At 39.4% G+C, this 25,936-nt stretch overlaps 1 protein-coding gene across 1 annotated transcript in view; it reads left to right on the top strand.

The window, feature by feature from the left end:
* The window catches only part of LOC124140501 (titin-like), a 461,816-nt gene that overhangs the window by 330,483 nt on the left and 105,397 nt on the right, over window positions 1–25,936 (top strand). The window contains exons 219-234 of the mRNA XM_048381766.1: window positions 3,647–3,943; window positions 5,179–5,484; window positions 5,636–5,747; window positions 5,921–6,093; window positions 6,477–6,764; window positions 7,405–7,725; window positions 8,091–8,181; window positions 8,629–8,829; window positions 9,231–9,372; window positions 9,985–10,184; window positions 10,656–10,808; window positions 11,094–11,139; window positions 14,612–14,650; window positions 15,515–15,595; window positions 16,270–16,372; window positions 17,643–17,760. Coding sequence (XP_048237723.1) covers window positions 3,647–3,943; window positions 5,179–5,484; window positions 5,636–5,747; window positions 5,921–6,093; window positions 6,477–6,764; window positions 7,405–7,725; window positions 8,091–8,181; window positions 8,629–8,829; window positions 9,231–9,372; window positions 9,985–10,184; window positions 10,656–10,808; window positions 11,094–11,139; window positions 14,612–14,650; window positions 15,515–15,595; window positions 16,270–16,372; window positions 17,643–17,760 — 2,671 coding nt within the window. The remainder of the gene's footprint in view (window positions 1–3,646; window positions 3,944–5,178; window positions 5,485–5,635; window positions 5,748–5,920; window positions 6,094–6,476; window positions 6,765–7,404; window positions 7,726–8,090; window positions 8,182–8,628; window positions 8,830–9,230; window positions 9,373–9,984; window positions 10,185–10,655; window positions 10,809–11,093; window positions 11,140–14,611; window positions 14,651–15,514; window positions 15,596–16,269; window positions 16,373–17,642; window positions 17,761–25,936) is intronic.

Below are 25,936 nucleotides of genomic sequence, written 5' to 3'. Positions count from 1 at the left end.
CTGAGTTGAACTCTGTTTGAGATAAGTGGGTGAAAGATGTTTGTTGCAAATATTGTCAATTATTGACCGAGTTCAAGACATGTTTGGCTTTGCAATCAGTCTGATTAGCTGAACCAACCATTTGTTTGGGGAAAAAATTGGTGTTTGAATTATTCCATTGTAAGAGTGCAACGAAGGCCTTCTGTAACACTGACAACAGTTAGAAAGAGTTGGTCTTTTCACAAATTTCAAATAATTAATTGTATTATTATGGATGATTTTATTATCATAAACAGTACCTCTAATTTTAGCTCGTCCTATAAAAAATATTTTTTGGTTCAGTTGGAGAATTTTTGACAGTCAAAATATTCCTCTTTATTTCAACAATTCATTTCTCCAAAATGGCTGAAATATTAAGAGTGTACACTGGAAATAACATAGTTGTACTTTCAAAGGAATGTTTACCTAACTTGAGTGGGGTTTGAAGTTGTTTGTCTACCTAAGACATTTTCTCCTAAACATTGTCACTTCAACCCATTCTACTCCAGCAAGGTAATCCATTAACAAAACACTTTAAAAACAAGGGCCTGCTATTTGTCCAGTTTATAAACAGCAAATATTCCGGCAAGAGTGAACTGTTTAATCACATGCTATGCGAACTTGTATTTAGCACGTGTTTACTCGAACCCAAATTCACATGATCAACACTGTCTCCAGCCCCTTGAGCCATCGGCCTTCTTGTCTTGGGAATGGGGGGTATTTATAACCCACGGTTGGGAGGGACCTGACGTGTTACACGTTAATGTCCAACCAATGCAATACAAATCTCTAGGCTCTGTCATGGAATTTGAAAAAGCTGGTTATTTGGGCATGGATTGCTGAAGAAAACCTGTAAGGTTAAGTACACATTTTCTTTATAATTTTTGGAGAAATCGGCAACGTTTAATATAGAAGTTTGTTCTTTACATATTTTTCTGCTCAGTTTTATTTTAGATTCTTAAATGAATGAAGTGGGTGATAAAAAGAAGCTGTCTTTTTGGTTTCTCTCAAAACACATGTATTTATTTCATGATATCACTAGTAAAACCTTCATGTAGGACTACGTTCAATTGACACTGTTATTGTGAATATAAGTACTTTATAACAGAATCCACATTAGTGTATTGCAATGAATTATGCAGAATATAGTCCTGTTTTTTATAATGATGCACCAACTCACCATGTGGCATTGGGTGTCCTAGTGTTGAAGGTGTTTGCATATCACACCTAAATCCTGGGTTTGATTTCCTACATAGAAACAGTGTGCCTTGTCTGTGTGTGATGTTCTAGGCCATGCTTTGTCTGGAATATTTCAAAGGAGACAATGTTGTACATCTGCATCTGTGCATGTGATAAGATAAATATATACTAGAACTGATTTAGGACAGTTTCTTCATTGAGTTAGAACACAGCCGAAGGCTCTGCTGGAATAGGACTGGTGTTTGTCACTTGAGTCATGTGTGGTATAATGATGGCCTGGTATGTACTTCAACCAATACAAGCTCGAGCTGCAAGTTCCCAGACTTACACAAATGCCTAGGTCATGGGTTTGAAAGGAAATGCCTAAGCTCAAACTGTTCACTAGACACACAGAGACGCTAACTCGGTAATTTTGTTCCAAAACTGATGGAGGACCTGATCAGGATAATAAGGAAGAGTTGTGATAATGATAGTATTGTCACTTGTCCTGTAGCTATTATGTAACTCTATTGAGCTCTCAGTTCATCAGGGATAACCTGCTCACATGTTAGTAAGGGGAACATATGGAAGTGCTAGAGATGGAGAAATGTATATTTGCCCACAAATGACACAAGATAACATGAAACACAAACAACATGCAGTTTTTCCATCCTGCAACCTGAAATGTAATGAAAAACTAAAAAATGGTTTGCTTTAAATATTCATTTAGGCTTTAGTGACCTAACTGTGTATTCAGTCTTTATCAACCAGTTCCGGACTACACTGGTTCAGTAATCATTTAAATATTTAAAGGATGAATAAACAACAACAAACATTATTAATGTGTTGTTGTGCCAGAGCCACCTTTATATGTAGCATTAGAAATGAAAATGATTTGTATGAATGCTGCTGACATAGCTTAATTTTCAGTGATGATGTGCATACAAACAGTGAACAATAGAGCTGTATGATATTCAAATACATGACATTTTAAAACACGTTCTGTACAGCTGTATGATATAATTATGAAACAGGTTCAGTAGAGCAGTGTGATATAATTATGAAACAGGTTCAGTAAAGCTGTATGATACAATTATGAAACAGGTTCAGTACAGCTGTATGATAAAATTATGAAACAGGTTCAGCAGTGCAGCTAGTTATGTCCTTCAACGTCTCAACACACAGAGTCTCCACCACAAGAGACTGGACAATGCTATGACCTAGTTACAAGTCCTCATGAAAAGACTGAAGGAACAAACAGTCCCAAAGAAAACATGTCACATAAGTTGGCACAATTCACTATGCAGGATTGCATCCCTTTGTCGTACAAGTATCTGCTGATCATGAGGTCGACTCCCTTGTTGTTGTCATACTTGGTTTGTCAGGTCCATACCTACGGGTCTCACTTTGCCCTCAAGGGGACAGATATGGTGGGGGTAGCCTCGTGGTTAAGGTGCTCATCACGCTGAAGACCCAGATTCAATTCCCCACATGGGTACAATGTGTGAAGCCCATTTCCGCCGTGATATAGCTGGAATATTGCTAAGAGCGGCGTAAGACCATACTCACTCACTCATAAGCGGATATTATGGTAACTGGTAACTCAGTAGTTTAAAGATGGCACTGAATCAGGTAACAGATGGCCATGTGATCCTGTCAACACTGTGTTATATCACACACTCCATTCGTGACCAACTCGTGTTATTCCGGGACAAGCCGAATAGCGACTCGTGCCCCTCTCATGGCTATTTTTGGACCGGGTTCCGTCTTAGCGCAAAAGACATATGTAAAATCAAAAATTGTTTCTGAGGGATTCTTTGATGAAGAACTTGAAATCATACGCGCATTCTGATTGGTTTGTCGTATTTACGCACATAACATTCATCGATAGGTGGACGAGTCTTCTTGCAGGTTATGGAAAGGGGCGAGTGGTGACGAATGCACACACTCATTACGTATTTTCAGTTAAGTGTATCTGTGATATGGAATGAGTGAGTGATGTTGGGTTTGATGCTGCTGTTTACTGTCAATGTGTATATCACAGTCTGTCAGCTTCCTGTTGGAGTAAAAACCAGAAGACAAAACCAATGAGTATTGGTATTTACAGACCACAGATCACAACATTGGCAAGCCAGTGGAACCCTCAGGATGCATTGGTGGCTGCAGTGCTGTGCTGCTAGTCACTGTGCAGAGTTGTATCCCCTACCCATGCCAGGATCCTCTGATCACAGGTTCAGATGATGTTCTCTGATAATTATCTGTGGTTTGTCAACAGTGCTTATTGGTTTCCCAGTGGTAAATGACAACAGGTGTCATATTATCTCTGAGGTATCCTCCCACTTTAAACTGCAGTACTGTTCAAAGCAATTCAAAACCTATATGGGATTGTGTAGTTTCCCTTATCATGGACCTGGCAATCATATATTCATGCACTCTGTATGTCTTGCAGCTCCACCGGAGGCACCAGCATCATTACGGGCGGAGAACATCGACAAGGATTGTCTCACCCTTGTCTGGAACCCACCAGAGGGCGATGACAGTATCACTGGCTACATTGTTGAGAAGAGAGCACAAGACTCTGAAACCTGGGAACGTGTTGCACATGTGCCAGGCAAGACTACAGCTCGCGATGTCATTGGTCTGCCAGAGAACCAATCATTCTTCTTCAGGGTCATTGCAGAAAATCCTGCCGGAGTTAGCCCCCCTGCTGAACTCCGACTTCCTGTTGAGCTGAAGGCAAAGAAAGGTATGAGCAATCTAATGAAATATGTTACAGTAAATAAATATTTGTAAGATATTTAATTTGAGATTTCATTTTGTGTATATTGGTAATATAATTCATTCAAACAGTCATCCTAGAACATATGAAAATGTATTTTACGTTATGTTTGCTAGTTGTTCACGTACATACATCAGCACTTGTAGATGAACAGGCTTTCTTCCTTTTTTTTGCCTTGAACATTGTGTGAGAGTTCAGTGTTTCTCAGCATGCTTTAAATGTTGATTTTGTAGTTTCACAGTAGTTATACACAGTAGTTGAATGCACAGGTTCTATTCTAGGTATCTGTTTACTTTTTACTCTGACTTCCTAAATACATAATTATTTGTGGCATGACAAGTGTATTCCAACAGTGTATTCCCAGTGTATTTAACTACATGCATGAACCTTAATCTATATGCCTTTAATTCATTTCAGATTTATTTTCTTTCATAAAGGTTTGCTAATTATTAACACCTAATGTCAGATGTTCAAACAAATCTCTTGAATAAAGCATGATACAAACATTTGTTGTTGTTTATTTCTCTTCTTTTTTTCACTGAATGGATGATAACATGTGTGAGTTGTTTGAGTGTGAATGCATGACCTTGACCCTAAAGTTTGCTGTGACCTTTCTGTGATTAAACCTTGACCTTTCCTTTGCTGTCAACCTATGACCTCATTATCCTTGACCTTGTATCTATGCCTTGCTTGTTCTTTGTGCTTCATACTTCTGTCTGCGTAATGTGTGTTGTCAAGTTTGGAAATTGTACCTCAGTTGGATACATTACATCAGTATGTTACTATGAATTATTTTCAAAAATATATTTGGACACTACTGCGCAAAACCTTATTTCATTTGGGGGACATGCAGCAGTGATTTAAAAAAATACCATTTTTTAACATTCAGGTTTGTAAGAATCCATACTGAGAAACCTTGTTCACTTCTTGTACTGAAATTGTTTTGTTTTCATTTAGCTGTAGATTAGCTTTGCGAATGCTTTATGTTAGATAGTTATAAATTAGATTCGCTTATTTCAAATATGCACTTCGTATTAATGATTCCTTCCATTTCAGCCCTTACTGCATGATTTGATGTACATTAACATGCATTTGTGTAGTTGAATTAATTCCATGTAATGTGTTGTATCTCCTACAGGAACTGAGTTCATTAGTGTTCAATGTTATAGACATGGAAGTAATCTCATGTGCCGTACTTACAGAACCACCCAGTAGAATCCCAGACTCACCTGAAGTACTGGAGGTTGGTCCAACCCACGTTGAGTTGTCATGGCAACCACCAGAGTCCGATGGAGGCTCTCCTGTCACTGGTTATTTCATTGAGAGGTCGGATGTGACTGGCCGATCCTGGCTGCCAATCAACAAGGAGGCGATCCCCGACACAAGACATCGTGTTGATGGACTCCATCCTGGCTGTACCTACGAATTCCGCATCATTGCCCAGAATGCAGTTGGGCTCAGCTCACCTTCTCCACCATCTGCTGCTGTTGTCTGCAGAGAAACAATCGGTAAATAGTGGACAGTGTTGAATGAAACATAGACATGTATATAGACATAATCAACATTAAGGTCTGAAGTCTGAAGCGAACTATTTATTCCATGCGCATTTCATGACTGAAACTGAAACAAATCTTTATACACTACACCCTGCAATTTCAGTGACGGAAGCACCCAAGTTCGTGCAGGAGTTCGGTGACCTTGACATTCCAGTCGGTGAAGAGGCTCGCTTCGTTTGCCAAGTGACTGGAATACCAAACCCAGAGGTCACATGGTAAGAGACATGGCATCATCACATACAACTTAAAGTTAATATTCAGTAGTGTTTTGGAAATAAGGAATTGTTTTAGTCACAGTTGGAATCTGGACAAAAGGTACGCCAGGTGGAGTTCTAAATTTGCAATGGTCTTTGCCATGTTGTAATGGGACTATTTGTTGTTGCTCCAGGTACAAGGACTACTGTGAAGTGTTCGACACCCGCAAGTACTCCGTGAAGGCTGATGACATTACCTTCACCCTGGTGGTCAAAGATGTGGAGCTGAAAGACAGTGGTGACATCGAGTGCCAGGCCAAGAACAGATACGGAATTATCTCCATCAGAGCCAAGCTGAATGTGCTGGGTAAGTTGAGATTATCAGAGCCAAGCCTAATGTTCTGGATAAGTTGAGATTATCAGAGCCAAGCCTAATGTTCTGGATAAGTTGAGATTATCAGAGCCAAGCCTAATGTTCTGGGTAAGTTGACATTATCAGAGCCAAGCATAGTGTGTGTGGTATGTTTTGCTAACTCAAATTGTATAGTGTATATTTCTTGTAACAGCTAATTACACAATGTCTCCGTTTCACGCACACCACTAATTACGTATAGACCTAGACCAGGGTGCACCAAACCATGGATCACAGTTTCTCTTCTAGCTAATAATGTTGACTGATAACATGCTCCACGTATAGTGAGATAGAGATGTTGAGATAGACCTATAGAATATCCTGCATCTGCCCTTCAGCTCCCGCCCGTATCGAACTCCCTCCACGCTACGCCGACGGTCTCTGTATATCCAGTGGAGACTCCATCAAGCTCCGCGTGCCCATATTTGGACTTCCTCTTCCCACTGCCACCTGGAAAAAGAATGGGAAAGCACTCCCCGATGAACTTCGTATCGACATCACGACCACACCCAAACACTCCACCCTCATCATCCAGGATGCTGACAAGCGTGATGAGGGAGAGTACACTCTTGAAGTACAGAACAAGCTGGGCTCCGACAGCGCCACAGTGCCCATCTCTGTTGTTGGTCAGTACCAAATAGACATTGACTGCATATCTGCATATATGCTACTCAAAAGAAGTAAAAGAACACTGATATTGTTTCATACAACTATCGTTAAAATGGCATATTTAAAGTCAATCTGTTCACTATCTGCCATGACAGATTAACTATAGTCATTTGAAAATATTGGGTGTTCTTTAACTTCCTTTGAGTAGTATATACTGACAGAAAGAAATAAGGCAACATAAAGAAACATCTGGTGGTCTTAAATTTTGTCTGTAGCAAAGAAAACAATAGACTATTGAGCAATGTATGAATGTAGTAAACACACCAGATACTAGCAGATTACTGTATCATTATTTTGTGGATACAAAACAGTTTACTGAAATTGCAGTTAGTATTAATCTTTGATATTTCTATGTTCCCTTTTTTTCCTTCTGCATATAGATATAATATTAGCTCATCCTATGGCTTAGCCATGTGGCTGTGACCAAGATTCCCCCTGTTTATGATTGTTGGTTTGGCAGCAGCATACCCTTGCTTTTGGCTTTCACCAAAGTGGTAAATATGAAGACCTGCCAAGTTAAGATGACTTGCAAGGTGTAGCAGAAATAATGTTCCGAGTGCCATGATATACTGACTTACTCTTTACCACTGTCCTCAGATCGACCTGACCGTCCTGGCAAACCTGAGATCACAAGCGTGGACAAGCACTCTGTGAGTATGACATGGGCCGCCCCCAAGGACGACGGTGGCTCCCCCGTCACTGGCTACATCATCGAGAAGTGTGACATGCAGACCACTATCTGGCGCCACGCCATCACATCCAACACACAGTCCTGCACAGTCACCTGCCTGGAAGACCGAGGACAGTTCAAGTTCCGCATCCTGGCAGAGAACATGTACGGCATCAGCAGTCCTGGACCTGAATCCGAGCTTGTGGTCACCCGTGAGCCGATCCCAGTCGTGGACTATGATAATCTATGTAAGGAACAAGGCTTTGCATGCTTTTTGAACTTTATTTGCAAGGTGGTATTTACACAAAGAACAGATTTTCATGTATTGATATGAGTAATGGATTTGGAAGGGTTGTTTTGATCTAACACTGTATTAATTTTGTTCCTTGAGGAATTTCTGGAAAAATGTCCTGATCTTGTGCAAAGAATGGGTATTTTGTGAGTTGCACACATAAAGTAGTTGGCCTACTTGCTTTTAGCCCTGGTTAGGCATTTCTATTGAAAAAGGAACAAGATTTCTTTGATAAGAGTCTTACAGATTGATCAAAAGATTGTTTTCAGTTAAGAGATTTACGAATGTACAACTCTAATACACCTCTAATCTCTAATACAGATGATGCTGACTTCACCGGAACTCCAGTTGATGTGAGCAGAATCCGAGGAGACATCCTCAGCAAGTACATCATCTGTGAGGAACTCGGAAGGTCAGTCACAGCTAGTTCCCAGCCATGTTCACGAGATAATATTTATCCTGCATGTGTTAACAGTGAAACAAGGGGGCACGGGTGGCCCAGTCATCTAAGGCACCGCGATTCGCTGTGCAGAGTTGCATCCCTTAGGCACGCCAGAAACCTATGATTGTGGGTTCGAATCCAGGTTCGCCCCGATTATGTTTCTAGGTTTGTTAGCACCATACCCGTGCTTGTTGGTTTCACCGAAATGGTAAACGTCTGAGACCTGCATCACTTCGGGCTTTCCTCCCACATTAAGCTGACACACCGTGATATGACTGGAATACTGTTAAAAGCCGCGTTAAACCCAACTCACTCACTAACAGTGAAACAGCTTCTTGTTCTCAATGCCTAATTTAGTTTCATTACAAATATCTATGAACGTATACTGATCTCACTTAACCGTCAATGTCATTACAGAGGTGCATTTGGTGTTGTCCATCGCGCTGTTGAGCGAGCCACCGGTAAGAACTGGGCCGCCAAGTTCATCCGCTGCCGCCCCCACGAGAAGGAGACGGTGCGTCACGAGATCGACATCATGAACCGCCTCCATCACAAGAAGCTGCTGCAGCTCCATGAGGCCTTCGACCAGCCAGGCGAGATGGTCATGATCCTTGAACTGTGAGTCCTTGGTGTAGTCTTTGTTGACAATAAATAGATACTATTGCCTTGTGGTTTAATTGGAAAATTGATAATGCGGTATATTTGGGTTTTAATATTTTTATGTTGTTAATCATAATTTTATTTTTCTAACAGTGGAGGTAAATGGTATTGGTCATGATAATAATAATACACTTATATAGTGCCAGGCACAAAATACATGACATGGTTAGGGAATCAGTGTGTATTTGAATTTCTATTCTCAACTCCCTGAGACGACACCATATTTTCTGGTCAGGTGATCCGGTTTTGGATATAACAAAATAAATGTTTTGTTGAGTTGGATCAAGAGTTGGATCAAATTTTGCTTGTGTTAGAAAACCTTCATGAGTTGATTAAGATGCCATGGTATGTGTTTGCAGACTGAGTGGCGGCGAGCTGTTCGACCGCCTGGTCCAGCAACAGTACGACCTGACGGAGGAAGACTGCATCACCTACATGCGGCAGATCTGCCAGGGCGTGCAGCACATGCACAGCAACAACATCATCCACCTTGACCTCAAGGTCAGTCAGGCACTTTCAACATATTTTAATTATATGCTTGTATATGATGCCAACCCAGAGTACAGTTGTTTCTGTTAAAACATACAGATTCTACACACAAAAAAGTAAAGAAAACACGATTATTTCATTTGACAGATAAGCTATAGTCATATGAACAAGTATATAGATGTATGGACACTGCTGAAGGAATTTCTATCATAGAACGCTTAATGTTCTACATAACTCTGAACAATCGGTAGCCAAGTGGTTAAAGTGTTTGCCTCATTGAAACAGAGACCCGGTTCTAATCCCATCATTGGTAAAATATGTGATACCATTTCTGTTTTCTGCTGGGATATTACTGAACTATACCTAAAGGGGGGGCGGTCGGGCAGCCTAGTGGTAAAAGCGTTCGCTCGTCACGCCGAAGACCCGTGTTTGATTCCCAACATGGGTACAACGTGTGAAGCCCATTTCTGGTGTCCCTCGCCATGATATTGCTGGAATATTGCTAAAAGCGGCGTAAAACCATGCTCACTCACTCAATCTACCTAAAGGCAGTTAAAACCTTAGCTTTCATAATGATTGGTGATGTAACTGAAGCAATGACAGAAGTGTCTGTCCTGTCAACAGCCAGAGAATGTCATGTGTGTGACCAAGGACAGCAAGGACGTGAAGCTCATCGACTTCGGATTGGCTCAGCGCCTGGAGGAAGGCAAGTCCGTCAAGGTTCTGTTCGGAACAGCCGAGTTCTGTGCACCTGAGATCATCAGCTTTGAACCTGTGTCCTTCGCAACCGACATGTGGTCCCTCGGCGTGGTCTCGTATGTCCTGTAAGTACCCGATATTGTCAAACCTGCCTGGAATCCATTAGGAAACTTATTTGAGGTGAGGTGAAATGGGGTTTAACGTCACCTCCAAGATTATTGCACTTATATAGTGAGGTACATGCACATCTGTGTGTGGCTGCTTGAACTAGTCTGGACTAATGGCGATTTTATAGTGCTAGCCCACTGAGATACCATGCTGCAGTTTAACATGGATACCCCACTCAGACACAGTATACTGACTCCGAGGCAACCAGTCCTTGTTTTAGCCCCTCAATGCCAAGCGCCAGGCAGGTTAAAAACAAGTACCATCTTTAAACTTTTCGTAGTATGATCTTGTCAGACAAATGAAACCTGTTTCTCTTATTCTCTCCATCTGTATGTTAAAGCTACATTGCAATAACTGAAGCAACTGACATTGGCCTGAAGTGTGGCTATCCTAGATATGGCATTGTATTTTGAGTGTATTTCATCCAGACTGAGCGGCTATTCACCATTTGCTGGAGAGAGTGACCAGGAGACCTTTGTGTACATCAACCGTGCCGAGTTCGACTACGATGACGAGGCCTGGGCGCCTGTATCAGAGGAAGCTCGGGACTTCATCAACAAACTCCTCTTGAAAGACAAGAAGTGAGTTGCTAGAGTAGTCTCCCCTTGACCTTGGTGACTAATTTGCGTATGCTATAGCTTGCATTTTGTCAAACATTTCAATTTCATGAAGAGGACGGTAATGACCATAATAGTTACTTAATTGATGGCGAAGATTAGTATGAATTTTACTGACACTTTTTGAGCATAGGAATTAAATCCAGAAGACACAACCTGCCCACAATTCATTCAAAGAAGAGAGATGTTCAGTGGTGTCTGTAGCTTGTTGTTTCGGTACATATTAACTTTCTGCACTGCAACTTTCAGGCAGAGGATGACGATCGACGAGGCGTTGGCCCACCCCTGGTTGAATGTAAGTACCGCTTCTACCTACCTTGTGTTGCTGTCATCCTCTCATCTGTCGTGGGACATACACTGCTTTAAGTGTGGCAGAGGCATGGCTACAGTCTCCAGTTTGGGAATGAGATATGTGTAGTATTGTACATCATCGCGGAGCCCTGTGTCCCCACTAACTGCTGGGGGCTTGAAGGGAAACTAGACTTGGGCCAGTTGGCAGTTGGAGCAAATTTGATTCAAGTCTTTCAAACCAAAATTATTTGTCAGCAAACTTAAAATTAACATTGATACCAGCCGCTAAATTGTGGAGAATGGTCACCCTTTAAGTGATGCCCTTAAGTATAAGTCAGTACCGTATTTACCATATTAAGCCCCCTTATCAACTTCTACACCAACAGGGGGCACGGGTGGCCCAGTCGTCTAAGGCGCCGCGATTCGCTGTGCAGAGTTGCGTCCCCTGGGCACGCCAGAAACCTATGATTGTGGGTTCGAATCCCGGTTCGCCCCGATTATGTTTCTAGGTTTGTCAGCACCATACCCGTGCTCGTGGGTTTCACCGAAGTGGTAAATGTCTGAGACCTGCATCACTTCGGGCTTTCCTCCCACAATAAGCTGACACGCCACGATATAACTGGAATACTGTTAAAAGCGGCGTTAAACCCAACTCACTCACTCACTCATTCTACACCAACATGTGAGTAATTTTGATAAACGTCCCCTAATAAGACCAGAAATGTACATGACGGTCCATATTTACATTTACATTAAACTGCCCAACTATTATCAAATTTTTTACATTACCTTTTCTTCACAAATTTGGTTCACTAGTGCCTAATCTTTCAAAACAAATTTAACTTGTTGGTTCTGGTCTTGATAAGCATCCCCCTTGGTCAAGTTTCAAGGGCGCTTATTACGGCAAATACGGTACATTGAATTCTATCTGACTTTTTTCATTAGCATTGTTATGCAGTTTAAGAATATTTGGTATTTCTTTTACAAATGCAGCTGATGAAATTCTTTAACTGGATTTTTTCAAGACTTTCTAATTGTTACAGATACTGCCAGCTTAAATATGATTTGGGATTCAGGATTAAGATGGTGATGTTTGGTTCTGAGGGGTAAAGAACCTATAATGTATCGGAATATTTGAAAAAGCAACTTTGTATTTTACGCTTGTTACAAGCTAATTTGTCAGAATATATCTTATTATATTGTGACAAACTGTAGAGGCATATACCTTTCCTTAACCTAGGAGCATGGTGCTGACCTTTGACATTTCAACCATTCCATTTCATATCCTTCATCAACCATTCCATATTATATTCTGCAACAATTATAAGGTATGGTGGGGTAGCCTAGTGGTTAAAGCATTCACTCCTCATGCTAAAAGGCCTGGGTTTGATTCTCCACATGGGTACAATGTGTGAAACCCAAATCAGGTGTTTCCATGGTGATATGGCTGGAATATTGCCAAATGTTGGGTAAAATTATACTCAACCATCTACTATTCCATACCATATTCATCATCAAGGGTGGAATTTCATCTTCATCATCACTTTGAATTGATGATTCCTCTATTGTGCATTGTGAGCATAGTCATCTTCATCAACAGCCAGGCATCTTCATCAACAGTGATATGCATTGTTATACATACAGTGGTGTATAAACCATGATATCAGTCATATCCATATATCATTGTATCATAATATTCATTGTTATTAACTGTGGAACTTTGTTGTCATCTAACTAGTACACTGTACAATGCCATATTCTGTTGTTTTTTTATAGAAATTGTATAACAATTTTTCTGATTCAGTTTAAGACTGTTCATAGAGGGATAAAAAAGGAGTTATTCCTTTGCTTACAAAGTTTCTTTCAAAACCATAGAGTTTTATAGACAGCCATCTGGTAAAAAAATACAAAGTTGAAAAAAAGGACAAAAGTACGTAATTATAGTCAAATGTTATGAAAAAAAGAATGAATGTTTCAAATAGAGGTCATTATTTACATGCAAATAATGAATTCAAAATATCAAAAATTACCAATGAACAACTCAGAAACAAAAGATGTCATATGTGAAGAAAGAACAATGTGTATGAAACAACGTCAGTGAACAAAAAGGACACTAAACTGCTAAAGGACATCATTGTCAATAAAAAAGGCTAGATGGTGCTGCAATTTGCAAATGATATTTTGTTTATTTGGCTTGTTCCTCCGTGTAGATGATAAATGCTCATTGTATTTAATCATTCCTCGTGCACTCAATTTGATGGTTAAACTATGATATGCAAAAATTGAATTGCAAAATTAGAAAAGAAATGCAAGTGATCTCTGAAAGGTATGTTTTGGAGGGGAACAAAAAATAGTCAGCAGTCGGTAAACCAAATAATAACTTGTTAAATAATGTTATTGTCAAGCGTATTTCAAATAGCATGTCCTTTCAAAAAAATCAATCATTCTATATTTGTAAAGTGTCAACTACTTTTGACATCCATGAATCATCATCAATATATAAAGGATTGTATATCATCATGTCTTGTGATCTTTTATCACAAAAGACCTGTGAAGATCCGGGGTAGAATAGGTCTTCAGCAACCCATGCTTGCCGTAACAGGCGACTATGCTTGTTGTTAGAGGCGACTAACGGGATCGGGTGGTCAGACTCGCTGACTTGGTTGATGCATGTCATTGATCCCAATTGCGTGGATCAATGCTCTTGATATTAATCACTGGATTGTATGGTCCAGACTCTATTATTTACAGACCGCCATCATATAGCTGGAATATTGATGAGTGCGGCGTTAAACAACAAACCAACCAACTTTTATCACAAAATGTACATTCACGTTGACCAACTAGGTTATATCCTGTTTGTTCACCTGAAGTAATACAATGTAATTACTGACTGCACTTTACATATAAGACAGCAATGTTTCCCGAAATGGGTACCCAAGTAATGGGTGTGTGCATTCCACACAAGAAATAGGATAAATATAACTGAGACAAGGCAAGTTTAGGGCCCACTTGCACAAAGTGCTCTTAGAGCTAAGATGATCTTAACTCCCAAACTTTAACATAGGCTTACAGTAGTCTTAGCGCTAAGATCGCTTTGTGCAGGTGGGCCCAGGTATTATCTGTATAATAGTATGACAAGATCCTAATGCTAAGATGACAGCTAGGCTCCAAATGCTAAGATGACAGCAAGGCTCCACACCTTGTGTATAGATGTTAACAAGCTTGTACATTCATGCTCATTGCATCAACGGGACCAAGCCAGTGCATGTTGTGCAATAATCATCCATGTCAGTATCTAAATCATGTGGATGCTGTGGCCCTTGTTGTCTACAAGTGGTATTTTGCTCACCTGATTGTCAAACTGTGGCTATGCTGTCTATAACCAGTGAAGACTCTTGTTCCCCTTGGTGCAATGTATACCGTCACGCAAAATGTCGAATGCTCACGTATATGCCGCATTTTTGCTCCCGCAGCCCCGACCCAAGACTGACCTTGACCTTGATGTCACAGATGTAAGTAACGCTTCTGCACTTGTTGTCAAATGTGAAACCGTATCCTCGAGACACGAATCGTGAATGCTCTTGTATTAGGAGTTCTCTCCCCTTGTGTGATATAAATTTTAAAAATGTTTAGTTCTTTAAACATGTGTCGGAATTTGATTCAGAATTCTGATGGTGATAGGGATTTATCATTTTGAAGTTTCATCTCATAGTCCTTGAACGAAAAAGAACTATGTCACCATTTATTTATTTTAACATTATTTCTCTTATAAATGTTTGAAAATAGCTTCCATGTAATATATCTACTTCCTGAAGTGCTTCTTAGCTGAACATAGAAATATTAATTTCATACCAGCTTGCTAACCAATGAGCCATTTGCTAATATATCACATTAGGCTACTTTTTTATTTCAAATACATATCTTGTGAGCGCCATCTGATGCCAACAAGAATGTCTTTTCAATCCTGGGTTGTATCTGTTCAAGGATTAAACAACTTTAGATACAGATATGTGTTAAGAGCTATAAATATTGTCAGTGGTTTTCACTAATGTGACAGTGATGTTTGTTTGTTTGTTGTTTAACGCCTCACTCAGCAATATTCCAGCTATATGAAGGCGGTCTGTAAGTAATCGAGTCTGGACCAGACAATCCAGTGATTGACGTCATGAGCATCGATCCACGCCACTGGGATCGTTTACAAGCATCAACCAAGTCAGCGAGCCTGACCACCCGATCCCGTTAGTGGCCACTTACGACAAGCATTGTCGTCTTTTATGACAAGCATTGTCGTCTTTTATGACAAGCATTGGTTTGTGATGTGGAAGTATGTGATGCTATGTGGCCACTAACAGCATCACGTCGTCGGTATGTTCCAGGGGGCAGCAGAGAAGAAGTTGAAGGGGGTGAAGCTGTGTCGCCAGGGTCACAAGGACTACAGGGACAGAACCAGACACAAGGTAACTTGCAGTAACACAATAGGAAGCACACATGCTGGCCAAACTTGGAAACATTGCAGGGATTTGTGTAGGATTCTGAACGGAGAGCCCTAGATAGGCAAACTGGGAAAAATGATCGTTTTATTCTAAATGAGAAATTTAAAAAAGAATTCTGAGGTTCTAACTTAAAATATTTTTTAAAACTCGCAGTAATGTTAAACTAAGGATTAAAGTGTTTTCCTTCATGTTGGTCCTATGAAATGATAGTGAACTTTTAAAGCCATAACGTTAGCTTTAACTAAAATAGCATTAACTGTAAAATCTTTAATTCCAATTTGGAAATTTTTACTGACATTTGCTGCAGGTTTTTGGTCTTTTAGCAGGACTAGATACCGGTAAACCTCAGAATTGTGTCAAAATTTTAAATGGTTTGGATGTTAGGTTTTACTTTTTTTATGTTAAACATTCTGTATTTCTGAGCTTATTATTTTTTGTAAATGAAGAATGATTAGGAATACTGTTATATTTCAAATTTTCAGTTTGCTATTACCATGGTATCCCTCCTTTTATGTCTAAACAGAAAACTGAAAGAACTAACCACAACTCTAACAAGAACACTGGCCTTTGTTTGGAAAATGTCATCATGCTTTTGGTCAAGATTTGATTTTGATGAGTTTTGTGTTTCCCTGTTTCAGGAGGATGAGCTGGACATTCTCCCCATCGGCCGCCTGTCTCGGGACAGTGCTGTCTTCAGGAAGGAGGGCGAGCTCGGCATACTTGCACGCAACCTTGTCATGGGTAGGTACTTCACAACATGATCAGGAGATGATAGTTTGGAAAAGAATAACTGATAACTGTATGCTTATGAATGTTGACACAAGTCTGAGACATGATGAACTAGGTTGAGTGACAGATGAATTAAATATATAGTTGATATATTGGTTGACCTGTGCATTTAGAACAGTGTTGCATTGTTTGTGTATATGTGGTGTGAAAACATAAAAAAATATTCTGGTCACAATATCAAAATGGCTGATTTTTTTTTCTAACTTATCCGACTTTTTTGTTTTAGTTACTAGGTTTACAGATCCATCAAATATTTTAAAAACATGGACTAAAGTAAGGTTTTTAGTCTATTTTTTACCAACAAAATCTGTCCTTATAAACAATATCTTGTCAAACAACGTACTGTTTGACAATTAATCAGTTTTGGCGAACATTTATGAAAGAGAAACAGTTGTTCGACAATTGTTTGAGAGTTGTTCAGCATTTGTTTGACAACAAACTCATTCCAAGGTCAAAGTCATTCAACACATAATTTACATAGGCCATCGGTAAAGCAAACAGCTTCAAAACCGTAAAAAAATACCCCCAGAAATAACTGATCTCGCCTGAAGTACGAGTCTTGCTTGTTTTAGAAAAGAAAAATGTCATAGGTGTCGGCCATTTTGAAATGTCTGATAATTTTCATGTGAGTTTCACTTAACTTATAAATGTAACACCTAATAATTAAGCCCTTAAATGATCCTACCTTTAATGGTCCTGCTTTAATTTGAACCACTGGTTGAATCCTGGAGATATGGGAGAAAATCTGTATTCCAAATAATAAACAAAAAAGGCCTAATGGATGATAGTCAAGGAGATCTGGACAACCCTGTATATCAGTATGTGAGAATGGCCTGAGGTATACATATGGTAGTGGGGCCTGCAATCTCCAGTCTTTGTATGGTAGACCTGTGGTAAAGATGCTAGTTACCTGACACCTTGTTAATACCACTGGGTAAACATAGGTACATCTTTAACTGGTTACCTAAAGGTCATAATAGGCTATGCCACATCTGGTTGTATTTTCTCATGAAGTGAATATCAGTCAGTAAGAAGATAGTACTGCGGTCAATAAGAGCTGGATTTGTTTCAGCATAGTGTTTTGAAACCTGAGTGGAATAGTATCCAGTCTGAGTTTTGTTTCATAATGTCATTAATGAGATGGCGATTTATTGTAAATACTGAGAAGAAACGAATATTCAAGTTTTGAAAGAGATGTTGATTCCCTGTGTTGCGTCCACAGAACTGCCAGAACATGCCCCCATTGTATACGAAGAGCTGGATGATGTCACAGGTTACGAGGGGTCAAGGACACAGTTGGCATGCAAAATCATTGGGAAACCAGCCGCAGAAATTATGTGGTAAGTTGGTGTGAAACTGTATTGTTTGAAATATTCGCAAGGGCAGATCCAGAAGCATGTTTCAGCACGGGTGATTTCTCAGATGTGTGTTCCGATGTTGTGATATCTTTATTTTGTACAATGTTTGTGCCACATTATATAGAAATACTAGCCCTGTATACTAGTCTCTCCTAGTATGTATATTCATTGTAAGAGAGGTGCACGGGTGGCCCAGTCATCTAAGGGGTAGAGTTGTGCAGAGTTGCATCCCTTGGGCACGCCAGAAACCTATGATTGTTGGTTGGAATCCCAGTTCGCCCCGATTATGTTTCTAGGTATGTCAGCACCATACCCATGCTCATGGGTTTCACCAAAGTGGTAAACGTCTGAGACCTGCATCACTTCAGGCCTTCCCCCCATATTAAGCTGACATGCCGTGATATAACTGGAATACTGTTAAAAGCGGCGTTAAACCCAACCCACTCACTCATTGTAAGAGCCAGCTAAATGGGGATCAGGTAGTTACTGTCTGTGTGACCTGGGCCCATTCTATAAAGTGTTCGCAACCCTTACACAATTTTATATCCAATACATAAACAGAGACTTACATTCATTGTAGCGCTAAGATTCCTTCATGGAATGGTTCTCTCCCTGAGTGAAATTGCTCTCATTTGCATTTTTGGTAGTAGTGTGGATCTGCCCTTGATATTAAATTTTCAAAATATTGGTATTATGTACACAGTAAGTCTGAGGTACTCTGGTTGGTTTATAAAACAATTCCTGCAACAAAACAAAATTGTGGACAGTGTGACACACAGAAATGAGTGATTCACGCAGCTTCAGGTGGAAGATTTAAAGCCAGTGGTCAGCCTCTTATTCAGGTGCACATTATGTAGACTGTGGGTATACCTATAGGTGCAGTACTTGATGTACCCATGTGCTCATCCTCAACACCAGAATATCCCAGATCATCACAGGTTCTCTTCCATGCTGTGTATTTTGGCAGCGTTGATGCTGGGAGTTACACCTTTACCAGCACTTCTGCACGTGTTATGACATTATTTGTGCATCACAAAACAGATGCACATCTTGATGTAGAGATCTGACATTTACATACGTGATTACTTGTGGGTTGTATAACATGAAGTCATTCAGTGCCACTTAGGCCAACCTCATTGTATTGTGGTAGGAATCTGAAGTTGTAGGATTTGATACACTCAGAAACACTGGATCGAGTGAGGTATTCCAGGTATACAGACGTTTCAGTTTAATGTGGGAGGAAAGCTCAAAGTGATGCAGGTCTCAGACGTTTTCCACTTCGGTGAAACCCACGAGCAGGGGTTGGTGTGGACAAACCTAGAAACATCATTGGGGTGACAAATTAAACAACACTTTTTCAGACACAAGCTTTTGTCCTTTTCCTTTTTTGCCCCATCTTTACATTTTATGGAATAAAACTTGCATTACAATACGTGGTGTTTTGATTGTTATAGGTGAACAAGAAACAGGCCACATCCTGGCATTATTATCTTTGAAAAAATTGAGTAGGTGTATGAATTATTGGCAATACTAGAAATATTACTGACATCAACAATATGTTTCATGTCAAATGGAGTCCACTACTTACGTATCGGTAATGATGGTACTGTTTTTGGTGAAGGCCTGTGACTCTCAAGCCATGCCATGGTGCATTGGGGTAGCTGAGTGGTTAAAGCGGTCACTCATCAGTCCAACTAGCCAGGTTCTACTCCCCACGTTGATACAGTCGTTAAAAGCAATCACGGGCCTGACAGAGGAAATGGTACCATTAAGAGAAAGACATTACATACTCTGAAGTTATGAATTGTATATCTGGTTGGAGTTTGTGTGAGGAAATGTTCTGGTTATGAAGCGTGATGGTGTTCTAGGGAAGACATATTGATGCTCTTGGGAAGATGTGTGGTGATGTTCTGGTTATGAAGCGTGATGGTGTTCTGGGGAAGATATATTGATGCTCTTGGGAAGATGTGTGGTGATGTTCTGGTTATGAAGCGTGATGGTGTTCTGGGGAAGACATATTTATGCTCTTGGGAAGATGTGTGGTGATGTTCTGGTTATGAAGCGTGATGGTGTTCTCGGGAAGACATATTGATGCTCTTGTGCTTATAAGCCACTGTAACAGATATTCAAGTCCCAATACCATATTTTTGTGAACTTATAAGCCACTGTAACCAATGTACTACAAGTCTCAATACCATGTTGTGAACTTATAAGCCATTTGAACAGATATGTTATTGAGGCCATTCCTTCTTCTCGTGTGCTTACAAGCCTCTTGAACAGATATGTTACTGATCCAAGTACCACCTTCTCATGCTCTCATAAGAATGATATAAACATCCCAGTGTGTCTGACATTTGTGTGTGGGACCCCATGTCTAACACAGGTAGACTGCGAGTGGCTCTCTTACGTCTGTCTGTAAGGTCCCTGCAACAAATGCCACATGAAATGAGAGATGTCTACTGGTAGACATGATGGAAAATAACAAACATAGTTTCTTTGTGAGTAACACAAAGTCCCAAACTGAGATGGGATGACAGGCATCATGGTGGTGTTTGTAGAAAATGAACTTACGTAAGTTGTCTTTGAGAGCATTGTTGTATTGAAAATGTTTTTGATGATTGAAGTACAGACAAAATTATGTTATTTTAGAATAAACGATGAGCGAGAGTTGTTTATCATACAGCAGTGTTTTATTGTATGATATACAACGACCACAAGTTGTTTATTTCTTTTATGAGATATCAACATTATGAACAGCCTCTTCGAGGATGTTAATATTATGTATGAGTTTTAAAAATATTTATCCAAATTTAAATCATGATGGGACCCTGAATACATTTCGACTTTGGCAATGTTGGACAAGTCCCTTATGTGAACAGTGGGGTTAAGTTTGGTTATCCCCTGATGTTCTCAGAATTTTCTCGTTGATTTTTTGTTCCTTTTTCTCCTAATTCCGATTGTCATATCTCTCCCACATTTGTATGCAATCATACGGCCATACATTTATCTGCATTATCAACATCTATGGGAAGCAACTCGCTATACACTTCCCTCTCAAGATAACATCGTCAAATTTATGACGTCCTCAAGATGTGAGCCTTTGTTCAAACATCCAGAAATGATGTCATGATAGAACGATGGTTTATCCTGAAAAAAAAGCCATGTTTCATTCTTCATTGTTTTTTGTGATTTATCACAAAGTTATCTTATATACAATAATACATTTAGTTTCATCAGTGTTTGTTTATGTTATGCAATGAGAACCAAATTTGTTATCATTTTCTTTTATTGTTGTGAAAGTTTGAAATTTTTTAAACATGATTCAACTTGTAACTATTATCCTCCAAATAAAGCCGTTTTTTAATACTGAAAAAAACTACTCTGACACATACTGTTGGCTGTGAAGTGCTGTGGCTTCAAAATAGGATGTGAAACTATTTCAACAATTTAAACCACACTGACAATAGCTTTCAAATAGAAAGATTCACAAGGTGACCTACATGTAGGGAGTGACTACCGGTACATATGGTGTGAGGTATGTGTCCTGATCTGCAGCCATAGAAACAAAACTAGACAGGTGAACTCGAGGAAGATATTGAGTTAAAGATGCTAATTTCTGTCAGTTATCATCTGAGTAAACAGTGGGGGGCGGTTGAAACCCTCATCAGACTACAACCATTCCAACAGATGATTAATATGTGAAGAGAGAGGTTTCACAGAGCTATATCTAGACACAGGCGATTGTGTTGCCGCACAGGTGGTGGTGAGATGTACGCCACTGTGGGGGATGCAAGCGTTATCACATGGGGAGAAGTGATGGACTGTATGCCTCCAAGGTGTTACTGATAGGCGGGACTGTGTTACCGTGTTATGACGTTAGTTGTGAGTTAACGTTCTGCTGTCATGGGAGCACTGTTAAACATGTTATTTTGAATGAGGTTTGAATGTTTCAAGTTCCTGACATTTCTGGCATTGTTTAAATTTTAACTTGGGCATTCCATTTTTTGCATGGTTTATGGATTCAGTGACATTAAACACTGAAAATTCAGAAAAAAATGAAATCAGAGTGACAGATTTTTTCCATACCACCGACTGTAAAGTTCGCTTTGACAATAAAATTGACAATAGAATGCCACTGTCAGTTTTTTACAAATATAATATTTATAAGGACCTGAACCAGGGCAAGGTTATCATATTTTTTTTATCACATTCCAACCCAAATCCAATTTTTAGATGATTACAAAATTCCTGTACAATGCATCTTTTTTGTCGGGGCTGTCCTCAAGTCGTGCACAACATCACGACAAAAAGCTGCATGATTCCTTAGTCACTCTCTCATGTACAATATGAGTGCTCTACTAAATTCCAGATCAGGAATTTAAATAGTTGATATGTAAATGATCTAAAGAAGGCCATATTCAAATGTTGTAATTACCATGAATACAATAATGTTTTTATCTAAAAAAATAACCCCTGGTGTAGCTTTCAAATTGGAATAATTTGTAGCTATAATATTGAATTAAATCGACACAACAATCAACAAGCACCAAGAGGAGAAATCAAACTAAATGGAAATTCATATCAACAATAATTAAAGCATCATTGATTAATGAGGAATGCTAAAATGGATTTGTGCTCTTAAAATTATGTTGGATTTTCTATCAATTCAGTTTCACTCCTTAATGTTTTTGAAGTACAGGTTAATGCACCTTTTCAATCAGCTTTCACTTACCTCCATCTTTCATGAATGTTAGATATCCCTACCACTATTAGTATATATATCATATATCATGTGGTATAAGGGGCAGTTGGGTAGCCTAGTGGTTAAAGTGTTCGCTGGTCATGCCGAAGACCTGGGTTTGATTCCCGACATGGGTACAATGTGTGAAGCTCATTTCTAGTGTCCCCTGCTGCAATATTGCTGGATTATTGCTAAAAGTGGCGTGTAAGCCATGCTCCCTCACTCACTCATTCATATAGAATAGTATAAACAGTGGTTTGAATCATTACTATCTAGTATAAAGCCACACTGAAGACAATTAGCTGTCCGAGTTTAGTGGATGATGATACCGTTAATCCATTAATAAGAAGCATCGGATATGAGAAGCTTATGTAAAAGTCATCTTGATATGTAACTTACCTGCATATTTCAGTTCGTTTACCTGATGCCTGGCACGAAATAATTACCTGCTGCTGTGTATGCCATGTAGCAAGCCTTGGCAGGTGATGGGTGGGGTCCATTTAGTGATGAGAGAAGCATGCAGGAAGGGGGTTGTTTATCAGGGTCTGGTTGCTAATAGCAACGGTTCCAGTTTTACCCCCAGGGTGGTGTCAGGTTGGCTAATGTCTTAACTCCTGTCTTCATTCCTGCTATGGTACTTGGTCCCTTCAGTACTTCTGAACCAGTTTCAGACCTACTCACTCAATCACTGTCAAATTTATGTGGTGTAAAGCAACACTTTGAAACCTTTATCATCTATTGCATTCGTACAACATGTCTTCACTGAACGTTCCTCTGTAATTTAAAAACAAACACATTTAAATGTATTCAAATTTTTACCCAGACAATAATGCTTTAGCCTTCAAGGGAAACCAAAAAATATTTGAGAACTAAAATAAATCTAAATTGTTGCCAAAGATATTTTAGGATCCACCTGACACTGTTTCTGCCTGCACATGAGTGTTTGTAAGTATGTAGGCGTGTGTCTGGGGGAGTAGGTCAGTGTGTACCTCTCAAGGGGAATCTGCTGTAGGAGTCGTATGTCAGACAGATAAACAACTCTCTAGCATTGCCAATACTCCTTCAGTAATCACGCTTTCACTGGCTTATTTTCGGGCTGGTACAGGAGCATGTGGCCAGTATACCTTTAGAAGGGCGTTACTGCTACATATTCCTATCTTACAGTGTTGTTGGGTTTATTTCTCGACTAGGAATGTCTACGGAATAATAATGATTGTTTCATTTGAAATGTTCAAATTCTTTAGATATAAGTGAAATTTAAAAAATGACATATTAAGATGAACACTTAGGATGTAAGTTTGACAGGTACAAGGTACAATACAAGGTATTTATTTTCAAGTAATTCAAGATGATGTCTGATATTGTAGAATATGAAAATACTTTTTATAAGTAAATAATTATGGTGTTAAATATTTCAACATTATGATGCGTATTCTGGTAGGATGGAGTGTTCTTTATGATTCATCAAGGTACGTGCTTTGTGGTAATGTTTCCCCTGACATTCTAACTATTTCCTGCGATTCCGAAAAGAAAGGTCACTGCTTACGTCAGTGTACCCTGTCACTTGTACACAGCAGTCAGAGTTGTTGGTCTTGAATCTCTGCCAGTTGGACACCAGGTGGTGCTGTTTTGGTCATGCTCAGGCAATGAATCGCCAACATATGGTTTCTCAACATTCACAGAATAACAAGTTATCAGACTAATCTGATATTAAGAAATGCCAGAAATATTTACAACCGAAGATTAAATTATGATTCAAGTTTAGAAAATTATCTATTCTTCTATGATAAAGGAACTTATAAAGTATGTTTTATGTATGTAAGATATGTGACTTCTTTAAATGTTTTATTGGTAATGAGACTTAGGAATGTGCAGATTATAAATATTGTGGGCTGGTTTGGCAATAAATACCTGTTGTGGCTCGCTGGCTTAGCAGTTATTTAACTCTGTGTTTATCATGAAAGATAATTAGGAGCTACATGCTTGAGGCTGTGTTAATTATGGTGGTTCAAGGCAGTGGAGGAATGTTTTTTTATCATCAAACTCCGATATCAAACTGTGAGGTGTAGGTGGAGGTTGTTGATGTATGTGGTGGAGGTTGTTGATGTACGTGGAGGCTGTTGATGTACGTGGAGGTTGTTGATGTACGTGGAGGTTGTAGATGTACGTGGAGGTTGTAGATGTACGTGGAGGTTGTTGATGTATGTGGAGGTTGTAGATGTACGTGGAGGTTGTAGATGTACGTGGAGGTTGATGATGTATGTGGAGGTTGTTGATGTATGTGGAGGTTGCATGGGCTATGTTAGAGCATATTCTTAGTTTCTGCTCACATTCCTTGTTTATGTCAATAGATATTTACTTTTTCTTCATCATGAGATGATATGAACATATTTGACAAGACAGTATAAGTATTATATTCATTTAATACTACCCTATGAAGATCGGCCTTCAACAACCCATACTTGTCCCAGTAGGTGACTAACAAGATTGAGTTGGTCCATGTCATTGATCCCAATTGCATAGATCGATGCTCATGATGTCAATCTTTGGATTGTTTGATCCAGACTTGATTCTTAACAGACCGCTGCAATATATCTGGAATATTCCAGATTGGGGCTTTAAACAAGGAACGAACAAACTAACATTCAATTCTGAGAAATATTCTGGATTCTCATTCTGATTTGTTTTGGAGTGCCAAGAAGATTAAATAACAAAGTTTACACTACCAAGATAGTGAAAATTAATCTGGGATGCAGCCACTTGTGAGATGCTATGTATAGACCCTAATGATCAAAAATGAGACACAAGCTCTAAAATATCCAATAGCAGACCAAATTGCTCCAGACATCTTCAATGAGACCCAACTGGTTCCCTGAGCAGAAACTCATTTCTGTCAGAGCAGATTACCCCATGTGTGTACCATCCATTAAGTATTTCACAAACTTCTGGAATTTTTTACAACCAATCTCTTGAAGCTGCTTCATGTTTTCCGTCAGGAAGCGGAGCTGTTAAACCTGGCATGAATGAGGAGTTGGTAACATTTCTTGAAAGAAACAAGTGTTGGTATGCTGTTAAACAAACTGTAAACCCCAGACTTGCAAAGTACCCGCTGACAGCTTTTTTATGCTACTCAGAAGAAGTTAAAGAACAGCTGATTTTTCATGTGATTAGTTAATATGACATGGCTGGTGGGTATTGCAACAAAGAGCCTTCCAATTGTGGGCTTGCTTTAACTTGTTTTGAGTATAGTATATATAAGGGTTCTTTCAACTCTGTTCAAAATCATTCAAAATTGTGTTTAAGATAAAGAATTGTAACCATTTTGGAATTCTTTTAAAATATTTACCGAGAATTTGGTTTACTGGTAGTGATATTTTTATGACATTAAGTGATAAATTCCCAAATAGAGGCATAGTC

The sequence above is a fragment of the Haliotis rufescens genome, unplaced genomic scaffold (genome assembly GCF_023055435.1).
Source record: "Haliotis rufescens isolate VD_foot unplaced genomic scaffold, xgHalRufe1.0.p SCAF_4, whole genome shotgun sequence".
NCBI lineage: Eukaryota > Metazoa > Mollusca > Gastropoda > Lepetellida > Haliotidae > Haliotis > Haliotis rufescens.
The sequence above is the reverse complement of the archived record's forward strand: the minus strand, read 5'-3'. Positions and strand labels throughout refer to the sequence as shown.